The sequence below is a fragment of the Otolemur garnettii genome, unplaced genomic scaffold, assembly GCF_000181295.1.
Source record: "Otolemur garnettii isolate 467f Iridium unplaced genomic scaffold, OtoGar3 scaffold00037, whole genome shotgun sequence".
Classification (NCBI taxonomy): Eukaryota; Metazoa; Chordata; class Mammalia; order Primates; family Galagidae; genus Otolemur; species Otolemur garnettii.
In genome coordinates, this window is record NW_003852432.1 from 516,836 (window position 1) to 530,297 (window position 13,462).

At 36.9% G+C, this 13,462-nt stretch overlaps 1 protein-coding gene across 2 annotated transcripts in view; it reads left to right on the top strand.

The window, feature by feature from the left end:
- TNPO3 (transportin 3) overlaps positions 1-13,462 on the top strand; it is a 102,216-nt gene that overhangs the window by 27,739 nt on the left and 61,015 nt on the right. For both annotated transcript variants that reach the window (XM_003789744.3, XM_023513204.1), the window contains 3 exons: positions 6,027-6,227; positions 7,513-7,586; positions 9,066-9,222. In XM_003789744.3, the coding sequence (XP_003789792.1) occupies positions 6,027-6,227; positions 7,513-7,586; positions 9,066-9,222 (432 nt within the window). The remainder of the gene's footprint in view (positions 1-6,026; positions 6,228-7,512; positions 7,587-9,065; positions 9,223-13,462) is intronic.

Sequence of the window (13,462 nt, forward strand, 5' to 3'; positions counted from 1 at the left end):
CAATAATAAAATAATATATGTATAGCCGGGCATTGTGATGGGCGCCTGTAGTACCAGCTACCCTAAATAAATTAAAATAAAGTATTTTTTGAGTGTCTTTTAATTCGCAGGTTCCCATTTTCTGTGGTTTGTTTATCTGTTGAGGAATGTAGGCCATTTGACTTGTAGAATTTTCCACAGGGGATTTTGCTGACTATTTAGTTGTAATGCAGTTCTCCTCTTCTCTGTATTTCCTGCATATTGGTAGCTGGATTCAGAGGTTTGTTGAAACACAGAGTTGATCCCCTTGTCATTATGATATCTTGTTCTGTCATCAGTAAGGTGTATAATATCTGGTTGTCTCTCTGTTTTGATTGTCTACTACTGTGAAACCAGATTATCCCAGAACTTAGTGACTTGCAACAAAACTATTTCAAATGGTATCTTACAACTTGGTAGGTCAGGAATTCAGCAGGGCTTCGTGGCATCCAATTTGGTAGTTAGGGTCATCCGGAGTTTCTCAGATGCTTCCAGTTACATGCCTAACATTCTAGTAAGAATGGATGGAAGGCTAGACTCAGCTGGGCCCTTTGGCTTTCTTTGTAGTCTCTGGGCCTTCCCATACTGTCTTTCCAGTAGAGTAGTCTTGAGTTCTCACATGGCAGTTGGCTTTCCTCTGAGTGTTGTTCAGGATACTAAGATAGAAGCTCCAAAGCTGCTTTTGACCTAACCTTGGAAATCCCAGAATGTCCCTTCTGCCATGTTATATCATTTAATCAAGTTACTAAGGCCATGTGTAGGGAGAATGGAAGTAGATTTTATACTTCAGTGTAGGGTTAGCACTGCATTTGAAGCTAACTTTAAACCACCCATTTTCCACTTTTTTTGGTGATGTAATCAGCTGTTGTTGTTCAGTGCTTAGATCTATTGTTTGTGGGTTGCAAAGTGGTGATAATTCTAAATGTGTCATTTCTTTTTTATTTATTTGCTAGAATACTTCTATAAAGAGACTCTTCTCATCTACCCCATAGTACAGTTTATATTGGAAAACCAGGATAAATGCATGATTCTTCCCTTGTAAGATAAAGAGTTTATGTCTGATCATAACCTGTCTCCTATGGTGGCTAATTTTTTCTTATAAAAAGATAAAACTTTATCAGTTCTTGTGAATTTCAGTATATGTGATAATCCAAGTCCCTCGCTGAATCCTAAATTACTGTGTCTTTGGCCAGTGAGGCCCTTTTCTCAGTTTTACTGTTTTATAGAGGCTAACCTGTTGCATAGCTGTCAGATCTCTCTCTCTCTTTTTGAATTTATTAATAGTTTATTTATCACTCATATTCATAGCTCAGGAACACAGGTCAGTGACAAACGTCTATGTAAATCAGCCCAAAGAAATTCTTTATATTTCAAAATTATTTTATGCTCTGAAAGACACCAGTCTTCCTCATCTCCCCAAAATCTTTCATAGAATCATAATTTCCGTACAAATCTCCATATGCCTTCTTTCTTGGTTCAGCCACAGCAAACTTATAGAAAACTGCAACCCCCAGGGATACAACAAATGCTCCAACAATATGAATCCGTAGGTGCCTGGCCAAGAGGCCATACATCTGAGGTTTGGCCAAAGCACTGGAAGCCATGGTAGTTACTGTCCTTGGTGGATTGCCAACCTCAACACGTCCTTCTTGGGCTGAGGTACACACAACTGCCCAGATCTCTTTTACTTACCTGCTGTTGGATTGGACAACACCTCTTCCATTTTCATCTTCAGTCCTATCATTAAGTTGACTCCTCATTACATTTGAAAAATGGCTCTAGTGGTCATAGCTTCTGTCCTTTCTAGTGTGACAGGATATATTCAGGGCTCATCTTGTGTGTTTCCTTCTTGAATCTGTAGTTCTTCAAAAAGCATTGGTTCTTTTTTTTCCCCCCTGATACAAGTTCTCACTCTATTACCCAAGACTCTGTTACCCAAGCTAGAGTGCAGTGGCATCATAACTCACTGTAACCTCATGCTTCTGGGTTCAAGGTTCAAGTGATCCTTCCGAAGCTTTCTGAGTAGCTGGGATTACAGATGTGCACCATCATGCCTGGCTTATTTATTTATTTATTTATTTCTGAGACAGAGTCTCACTTGGTTGCCACAGCTCATAGCTCACAGCAACTTCAAACTCTTGGGCTTAAGTGATTTTTTTTGCCTCAGCCTCCCAAGTAGTTAGGACTACAGGCACCCACCATAACGCCCAGCTATTTTTTGTTGCAGTTGTTTTAGCTGGCCCGGGCTGGGTTTGAACCTGCTACCTTCAGTGTATGTGGCTGTGCAGTAACTACTGTGCTACGGGTGCTGAGCCTGGCTAATTTATTATTATTATTTTTAGATATGCAGTCTTGCTGTGTTGCCCAGGCTGGTCCTGAACTTCTGACCTTAAGTGATCCTCCTGCCTTAGCCTCCCAAAAAGTTGGGATTGTAGGCATGAGCCACTATGCCTGGCTCTGGCCTCCTATTCACCTTCTGTTTCTTTGAAGACGTTGTCTGATGTGTTTAGTGACATGTAAAATTCTTCCTAGTCTTCATTACTGATGTGATTTTTTTCCTCTTTAATTTCTGATTTTTCCTGAATTCTTTCATCTAATTTCTGTAAATTTTAGTTCTGTTCACTGTATCTGGAATCTTCTTTCAGCTCATTTTGAAATAGTAGGCTAGTTTTTAAAACCTGTTTTTCTGGTGGTCATTTTTTATAGGTATGTTATTCTGCTCATTCTCTTTTTCCCCTCAGAGCTATGTATGACTTTTGACTTCAATTACTTATTTTTACAAAATTAGTTTTTCTGAACTTTTAGAAGATGGCTTGGTTAAGAGTAACATTTCTAACTTTTTTTTTTTTTTTGAGACAGAGCCTCAAGCTGTCACTCTGGGTAGAGTGCTGTGGCATCACAGCTCACAGCAACCTTCAACTCCTGGGCTCAAGCGATTCTCCTGCCTCTGCCTCCCAAGTAACTGGGACTACAGGTGCCTGGCCCAGGCTGAGTTTGAACCTGCCACATCCAGCATATGGGGCCAGCGCCCTACTCCTTTGAGCCACAGGCACCTCCGAAGCCTCCAACTTTTTAATAGAGCTTATTTTCTGTTGTTTTCAGGTAGTATTTGCAAATGTGATGGTTTGATTTCTGAGATTTCCTAGTTTTGTAACCCTCTGTTTTTATTCCTTTGGCTCTCTTATAGGGGTCCTGTATAATTTTGATTCTGTTAGCAGCAATTTCTTCTCAATATGAGGCCCTTTTCTCAGTCTTCAGTTTTAAGGTTTTATGGAGGCTAACCTGTTCCATAGCTGTCAAATCTCTTTTACTTACCTGCTAATGGATTGGACAACAACTCTTCCATTTTCATCTTCAGTCCTTAAATTTGCTGCCTGTACTGTCTGTTGAAATACCTATTGGCTCTTTTGGTGGTCCTCTGTTCTTAGATCTATTAGACACCCTATTGTTTACCTTTGCTTTTGTGTGTACTGATGCTGAAACCCCATAAGTCTTAATAGATGTTATTGCTTTGTCTCCATCCCTTAGAGATAGCCAGGTAATACCTAGTTATGTAGTAAATGTCTGTTAGTGTTTTGGTTTTGCTGTCTAATGCTTTGTTTTTATGAGAGTATTTGTGGAGATTCCAAATCAATTTGTACAAAATAAAGATGTTCTGGTGGCATATTAACTTGTAGATGTGCTTGGATTATTTATTAGATAATGAATGACTAGAAACTTTGTGACTAGAAGCTTTTTTACTTGATGGAGGAAAATTGGTGTTAATAGTAGTACATTAATTTATTAAATTTTTTTTTTTTTTGCAGTTTTTGGCCTGGGCCGGGTTTGAACTTGCCACCTCCGGCATATGGGGCTGGCGCCTTACTCCTTTGAGCCACAGCGCCACCCCAATTTATTGAACTTTTAAAAAAAATTTTCATTTTGAGACATAGTCTTACCTTGTTGTTCAGGGCTAGAGTGCAGTGGCATCATTATAGTTCACTGCAATCTCACACTCCTCAGTTCAAGCAATCCTCTGGCCTCAGCTTCCCAAGTAACTGGGACTTCAGGCATATACCACCATCCACCATGCCCAGGTGATTTTCCTGTTTTTTGTAGAGATGGGGGTCTCACTATGTTTCCTAGGCTGGTTTTGAACTGCTGACCTCAAATAATCCTCTTGTCTCTGCCTCCCAAAGTGCTTAGACATGAGCCACCATGCTTGGCCATCATGAAACATTTATTGAGTATTGTGGAGACACTATGCAAACAAAATTAATAAAAGATAGTGTATCTGGAAGGAAGCTAATGCTTTATGCTTACTGTTTACCAACTTGTTTGAAAGCTAAGTTTTATGACAGTAAATCTATGATTATGAAATTCAGAGTCTCTACTTTCCATTTACTTTAGGACCTTGTACAGGCCATTTATATTCTACCAGTTTCTGCGTCTTGTCTTGATGCTTATCTTTCTTTGGAAAGTCTTTTTTTTTTAAGAGATAAGGTTGTTCTGTTGGCCAGGCTTGGAGAGCAGTGGTGTCATCACAGTTCACTATCATCTCCCAATTACTTAGGTTCAGTCGCTCCTGCTGAGTCTCTGGGACTGTAGGCACATGCTACCACACCTGAATAATTAAAACATCTTTTTTTTTTTTGTAGAGACAGGATCTCTGCTTGTTGATCAGGCTGGTCTTGAATTCACACCTCAAGTGATCTTTCTGCGTCGGCCTCCCAAAGTACTGAGGCATGATGACCCATAGCACCTGGGCCTATTTTTAGAAAGGTCTCGAAGTATAATTATGTATTACTTATGAAGTGTTCTATGTTCATAAAAAATTGATCTCTGCTCTATTCCTGAATCAATATTGAAAATTTTATTGTCAGTCCATTTAACCCTTCTACCATGAAGAGGCAGTTTAGTGTAGAATTGGATTAGAATTAGAATTAGAATTTGTGAGTCATTAATTAGTTGTCTACTGTGTAGACATAATTTCATTTTCAAATTTATTTTTAAAGTAGGACTTTCTTTTTTCTTGAGAGGATTTAAAAAATATATAAAATGGGACTTCCTTTTATAATGGTAACTAGCCATTAGATACAAAATTTTATACTTTTGTTCTTTGTGTTATTTCTATAGGTAAGGTTTTCTCCCATTAAAAAGATTTTACTAAGCTAGGTGTGGTGGCTTTCACCTGTAATTTTAGCACTTTGGAGGCCGAAGTGGGTGGATTGCTTGAGCTCAGGATCAGCCTGAACCCCATTGCTAGAATTAGCGCCTGTAGTCCCAGCTACTTAGGAAGCTGAGGCAAGAGAACTACCTGACCCCAAGAGTTTGAGATTGCTGTGAGCTAGCACTCTATTGAGGTGGCAAAGTTAGACTGTCTCAAAAAATAAATAAATACATAAAGATAAAAAGATTTTAGTAGAACGTGTAGCACTTTGCCAAATATAAATACATCAGAAAATAGTTGAAATATGTGAAATATTTACTTGGGCCAAGATAGTTTTTCTGTTATTTTATTAGGAACTAAAGATCTAAATGTAGACCCACTGAGACCAGTACATTCTCCTATTTATAGATATGACAGCTTTGGGGCTTAATTCGCAGAGTAAACAAAGTTTATTTAAGTGGGAAAAGGGAAGAAACCCCCAACCTATAGGTTATGGTTGGAAGGTATACAGTGACATTTTAGTTTCAAATCTTCAGGGGCATTTTTCTTCATACTCTACCCCCCACACAATTGATTCTAATCAGCAGGATTATATCTATTAATTCAATTGATAGCTCTTATTCCTTCCTAGAATGAGTCAGAGAGATCTTAGGAAATAACTTTTGTTGAGCAAGGCCTCCAACAATGTAGTTTGAACTATTGGCTGAATTAATGGGTAATTTAGTTTGTCATATATTTCTTCCATTATTCTTTGGTCTAAATATGTTTATATGTTTATATAAGTATTGAGGTTGTATGGCATTAAAATTACTTAGAGAAGCAGTATTTTTTAAGACATCTTTGTCTAATCTGCTTTCAGGTTCATGCGTGGGAAATTTCCGACCAATTGTTACAGATCCGACAGGATGTGGAATCATGCTATTTTGCTGCACAAACCATGAAAATGAAGATTCAGACCTCATTTTATGAGCTCCCCACGGACTCTCATGCCTCTTTACGGGACTCATTGCTAACCCATATCCAGAACTTGAAAGACTTGTCACCTGTCATTGTAACGCAGGTAAATCCTGTGCTTCTTGTTAGGAAAATTTGGAGGGCCATTTATATTTACAAAGTTTATTTTAATTGACTTTGCTAGGCCATGTGAGGTAATGTTAACAACTTTTTTAGAGATGCATTGTTATATTCTTACAAATGAATAGAAAATGACAATTTTAATCTTTTGTATTAATCTTAGAGTTCAGTTGGTTTTAAATAAACTTAAATACCAGAAATGGCAAAGGTGAGTGTATGTTTTCACAGGTATGCATATGACCTCTACTGTTAAAATTATAAGATTAAAATATATTATGGGCCTGGTGTGGTGCTTATTCCTATAATCCCAGCACTGAGGCAGGAGGATTGCTTGAGGCCACGAGTTTGAGACCAACCTGGGCAATGTAGAAAGACTCTGTTTCTAAAAAAATAAAAATAAAAGAATTAGCTGTGCATGGTGGCATGTACCATAGTCTAGGTACTTAGGAGAATGAGGCAGGAGGAATGCTTTAGTTCGAGGTTACAGTGAACATTGAGTGGCCCACTCTACTCCAGCCTGGGAAATAGAGCAAGACTCTCAAAAAACAAACAAACAAACAAACAACTATACGCACAACCAAAACTACTATGTGGTTTTATTCTGGCCTTATTGTCTGGTAAAGGTCTCATCGTCAATGAATGAAACTCAGTGAACCAGAGCATCTGGCCTTCCCTCTTAGGGAAATATGTGAGTTAGAAAGGAAAATTGGAAGCTTGGGTGAATTCATACTTACACATGTTCTCTGCCTGGCATAGAAGTGCCCTTGAAGAGAAGGCTTTATGTAAGGCTTCAACATGAGAAATGGAAAGAGAAGGGAAATGGCAATCCAGTACTTGAGAACTGAGTCAAAGGTCTTACTTTGTCAGTAGCTTTGGCCTTTTGGCAAAGTATAATTTATCTGTCCATGAAGTTCTGTGATATTGCCAATTAAATGTAAGTATTGGTATATTTTGAGGAAATTCTGTAGACTCTTATTTTTGTTTTTAATTTATAAAGGTTAACTTTTAAATCCCAGCAATTTGTAGCCAATCCAGGAGAGTTTACACGATATATATATATACACACACACACACATATATGTATGTTTGTGTGTGTGTGTGTGTATGTATGTATATGTAGGGATTAGGAAAAATGGGGGGGGAATCAGTCTCAGTTGTCATGTCATTTGAAAGAAATTTAGTTTCTTGGCTTTCCAATTACTGTTGATGGTAACACTATATTTCTGTTCATCAGTTCTCAAGAGATTTATTTAATCTCTCTTCTTATTTAGCTGGCTTTAGCAATAGCAGACCTTGCCCTACAGATGCCTTCCTGGAAGGGATGTGTACAAACATTGGTTGAAAAGTAAGTAATTTGTATCCACTGTATACTAACTAGACTTTGACATTATCATAAACTTACACAGAAATTTGTTAGCAGTAGCTGGACAGTTTCCCTGAACTCTTAGTACAGAATTATGTTATTAACACTTGTCAAATTAAAATTTATCTAAAATTTAAATACTACAGAAATATATCATGTGGGGGATGTACCCTTGTAATTTATACACATGTACACAATACTACAGCAATGTCTTTTATTGCCTTGTGGGTCATGCCCACTAACTGGTGTAAGTGATTTTGTAAAAATGTTATAGGAGTTAAGATTATATTTAATTGAAGGTTGTTATGAATATATGTTCTTATTGACTGCGGTTTGTTTTGTATCTATCAGAGAGACAATATTCTTTTGAGATACATGTAGACCACTATTTTAAATAAAATATTTCCTCATGGTCCTTGGGAAGATAATGTTGATATTTACTTGCGTTTTGGCATTTCATTGGGAAATTATTTTTTAACAAAAGTGAGTATCTTTTTATACTTTCAAGTATAGTGTATCATTAAAGAGTTTATATGGAGCTTAGTTTTTTAAGTAAATTTTGATTGAGAAGTTAGCACGTGATCCTTGAAAAAATTCTCACAGTATGAAGTTTTCAAAGTACAGTGTGAACACCATTTCCCTTACCCTTGTATTTTGTAAGTAACCACTATTAACAATTGGCTATATGGTAATACAGACTTTCCTTTATGCATTTTATGAGAGTGCACTATGTATGAAAGTGTATTTTATTATCCTACTAAAGATAATACAATATGTGTTTATCCTTACATTGTGCATATATATTTTAATATGTCTATGTATTTTAGTATACCTATATATTCACTTATATTTAATATGTTTTATATACTTTTTTAACTTACTACATTGTGACCATTTTTTCATGTGATGACTTAAAGACAACACTTTCATTATAATAGCCATGTAGGAGGGATGTCAAAAGTATCCAGATGCCTATATCTCCTTTTTCCATAGTACACAGATGGATACTTTCCAGACAGCCCTCATATGTTCCATTGTATAACTGTAACCTTTTTTATCCTACTTAATTATGGAGAACATTTATGTTTTTCCCATTGGTTTTGCTGTATAAGAAAGAATATAGCATTCTTTCAACTTTATATATTAAAAAAAAAAACTATAGTACACATGTGTTTATTTATCTTTGCCTGTATATATGAGTTTTTCTTTGAAAGAGAAATTGCTGGAAGTGAAACAGCTAGGTCAAAGATTATGCAGTTTGAAATTTTGATTGGGTGATCTTTCCAGATACTTTTCCAAAAGACTATACCTATGTATAAAAGATAATGTCTCTTTTCTCCCCCGTAACAATAGTGGGACTGCCTCTTTTATTGCCATAGGTTATTCTGATGGATGCTATCTTATGCACTTGTATATTTTCTGTTTTTAAATAACTTATATCTCTTCCCTTTTCTTTTGTAGATATAGCAATGATGTAACTTCTCTGCCTTTTTTGCTGGAAATCCTTACAGTGTTACCTGAAGAAGTACATAGTCGTTCCTTACGAATTGGAGCAAATCGGCGCACCGAAATTATAGAAGATTTGGCCTTCTACTCTAGTACAGTAGTGTCTCTATTGGTAAGTTAGTTTGAAATACTAAGTTGTTGCCCAGAAGCAGAAAGCCATGGTGGTTATTTTGTAATCCAGTTGCATTATCATGAAATGCTTTCTTTGCAAAATTCAGTGATGATAATTTATGTAACACTTAACAATTACAAAATACTTTCAGAACCTATACTTTTCAAACTTCTGTGTAACCCTAAGAATGTGATGTTATCTCTGTTTTATGAATGAGAAACAGGCTTTAGTGTTACATGACTATTACTTCAGAATTTGAACTCAGGTTTTTTTTTTTTTTTAAGAGACAAGAGTCTTACTTTGTCTCCCTCAGTAGAGTGCTGTGGTATCACAGCAACCTCTAGCTCTTGGTTTAGGCAATTCTTTTGCCTCAGCCTCCTGAGTAGCTGGGACTACAGGCGCCTGCCTGGCTATCTTTTTGTTGTAGTTTGGCCAGGGCTGGGTTTGAACCCGCCACCTTCAGTATATGGGGCTGGCACCCTACTTGCTGAGCAACAGGCGCTGCCCTGAACTCAGGTTTTGAACCTTCTGGTTTTATATCCTGTGCCCTTCTACTTTATCCTACAAACTGTCAGCTCTTAGTGAAGGACTGTGCTGAATATAATGCATATAAACTTACTTGACTAAGGAAAGGATCCTTTTTAATTGATATATAATAATCATGCATTTGCTACCTTGTTTGGGTTTCTTATATATTCCTGTTATTAACCCGGTAATTAATAGTGATATTTTTATATAAGTATACAATGTATAATGATTAAATCAGGGTATTTGGGATGGCTGTCATCTCAAACACTTAATCATTTCTTTGAGTTGGGAACATTCCAAATCTCCTAGCTATTTTGAAGTATATGATAAATTATTAATTATAGTCACTCTCATGTGCTGTTGAACACTGGAACTTTTTCTATACAACTGTATTTCTTTCTTTCTTTCTTTCTTTTTTTTTTTTGGTGACAGAATCTCACTATGTTGCCCTTGGTAGAGTGCTGTGGCATCACAGCTCACAGCAACCTTAAACTCTTGGGCTTAAATTATTTTTTTGCCAAGTAGCTGGGGCTATAGGCACCTGCCACAATGCCTGACTATTTTTTTGGTTGTTGTTACTGTTATTTTGGCAGGCCTGGGCTGGGTTTGAACCTGTCAGCCCCAGTATATGTGGCCGATGCCGTAGCCACTGAGCTACAGTTACCAAGCCACAACTGTATTTTTGTACTTGTTAATCAACCCCACTTTATCCCCTTCTCCCTCTAGTCTTCTCAGCCTCCAGTAACGACAATTCTATTCATTATATCCATGAGATCAATATTTTGTTCTCATATGAGTGAGAACATGTGATATTTATCTTTCTGTGCCTGGCTTACTTCATTTAACATAATGTCCTAAGTTCTGTTCATGTTGCTACAAATGACAGGATTTTATTTTTTATGACTGGATAATATTCTTTTGTGTGTGTATACTATATTTTCTTTATCTATTCATCTGTTGATGGGCATGGATTGATTCTATGTCTCCGCTATTGTAAATAGTGTTGCAATAAACATGGAAGTACAATTGTTTCTTTCACATACTGATTTTCTTTCTTTTGGCTATATACCCACTAGTGGGATTGCTGGATTATATGGTAATTCTAATTTTAGTTTTTCAAGGAACCTCTATATTGTTTTCTATAGTGGCTGTACTAATTTGCATTCCTACCAACAGTGTACAAATATTACCCTTAATCTACATCCTTGCTAACATTTGTTATTTTCTGTTTTTTGGCAATAGCCTTTTTAATTGGTATAAGACAATATCTTGTAGTTTTGATTTGTATTTCTTTGGTAATTGGTAATGTTGAGCATTTTTTTCAAGTACTTGTTGGTCATTTGTATATCTTGTTTTGACAAATGTGTTTTCAGGTCTTTTGCTCATTTTTAAATTGGATTTTTTAGATATTTTGCTACTAGGTTGTTTAGGTTCCTTATATATTCTGGTTATTAATCTGGTCAGATAGATAGTTGCAAATATTTCTGGAGATTGTCCCTTCACTTTGCTAATTGTTTTCCTTGCTGTGCAGAAGCTTTTTAGCATGATATGTCCTATTTATCAAATTTTGCTTTGGTTGCCTGTGCTTTGGAGGCCTTACTCAAGAAATTGTTGCCCAAATCAATGTCCTAAAGCATTTCCCCAGTATTTTCTTTTAGAAATTTAATAGTTTGGGTGGTACCTGTGGCTCAGTGAGTAAGGCGCTGGCCCCATATACCAAGGTTGGCAGGTTCAAACCTGGCTTCGGCCAAACTGCAATAAAAAAATAGCCAGGCATTGTGGTGGGCACCTGTAGTCCCAGCTACTCGGGAGGCTGAGGCAAGAGAATCGACTAAGCCCAAGAGCTGGAGGTTGCTGTGAGCTGTGACGCCACCATACTGTACTGAGGGTGACAAAGTGAGACTCTATCTCTAAAAAAAAAAAAAGAAATTTAATAGTTTCATGTCTTATATTTAAGTCTTTAATCCATTTTTATTTGATTGTTGTGTAAGGTGAGAGATAGAGGAAAGGATTCCCTTTTAAAGATGAATTGAAATTTTGATAGGCAGTAGAAGACTTTACTTGACTTTTGAGTGATATCACAATTACAGATTTAAAAAAACCAATTATAGATTAGTTAATTTAACCTCATTTGCAGATATAGGTGGAATTAAATCCTTTTCATTTAGTTGGAATTTTTAATACTCTAGACTAGGGTGGGTAAATTTATGGTCTACAGGCTGGCTGCCTATTTTTGCAAATAAAGTTTGATTGGAGCACAGCTACACACATTTGGTTATATATTGTCTATGTCCATTGTTTTGGACTACTCAGAGGAATTGAATATTTTTCCCAGAGACCATATGGCCTTCAAAGGCTAGAATATTTACCCAACCCTTTATAGAAAATGCTTACTGATTCCTGAACTAGATGGTATTAAATTGATTATCTAGCCCATATCTCATTTTTAGGTCTTTATAGTCCAGCTTCATTTTTTTTTCTTTTGAATATTATTAATGACTGAAACAAAAAATATCTAAACCTTCAGTTTCTGGAAGAACCGCTTATTCTTGCCCATCTTGTATCCCTCCCCAATGCCGAGCTGTTTCTTTCTTTTTTTTTTTTTTTGGTCTTAGTTGTCATTGTTATTTGACAGGTCTGGGCTGGGTTTGAACCCCAGCCTGGGTGTATGTGGTTAGATCCCTAGCCACTGAGCTATAGGCGCCAAGCTGCATTTTAGATATTTGGATTAGAGATTTTTCAGCGTGTAATAGATTATTTTTCAGAGATTTGTTTTAGTACTTCTATAATATTATACATCTTTTTTTTTAAAAGAAAATTTATTTTAAATTCAGTTTGGTATTAGAAATTCATTGGAAAATTATCCTTTTAAGTTAAATGTATGTTTAACTTTTCCCTTAGCCTTTTCCCTTTTTCTCTCTCTTTCCTTCTTTCCTCCCCTCCCTCCCCTCCATCTTACTGTTACCTGGCATAGAGTATAGTGGCATTGTGGTAGCTCACTGCAACATCATACTCCTGGGTTCAGGGGATCCTCCTGCTTCAGCCTCCTGAGTAGCTGGGACTAAAGGTACATGCCACCACACCAGGCTAATTTTTTAATTTTTTGTTGAGATGGAGTCTGGCTTATGCTCAGGTTAGTCTTGAACTCCTGATCTTAAGAGATGCTCCTGCCGTGGCCTTCCAAGGGGCTAGGATTATAGGTGTAAGTCACCATACTTGGCTGATTTTTTTTTTTTTTGGCGATAGGGTCTCATTCTGTTGCCCAGACTACAGTGCAGTGGTGTTATCACAGCTCACTGCAACCTCAAACTCCTGAGGCTTCAGCAATCCTCCTGCCTTCGCCTCTCAAGTAGCTGGGACTACAACTGCATTGCCACGATGCCTGGCTAATTATTTCTATTTTTGCAGAAACGGGATCTCACTTTTGTTTAGACTGGTTTTTGAACTCCTGACCTCGAGCAGTCTTCTAGCCTTGGACTCCCCAAGTATTGGGATATAGGCATGAGCCACTGCACCCAGTCCTATTTTAAATAAATAGTGTTGTAGGAAATTAGAAAAGATAGACAAGCACATTATATACCTACCATCTGGAGATCATATTTTTAATCCTTTAATACATATTTCTCAATGGACATTTTCTCTGTGAACATTATTTTGGCCCAAATGAGATCATACTCTACCTGTTCTTTTGTACCTTGCATTTTCAGTTCCC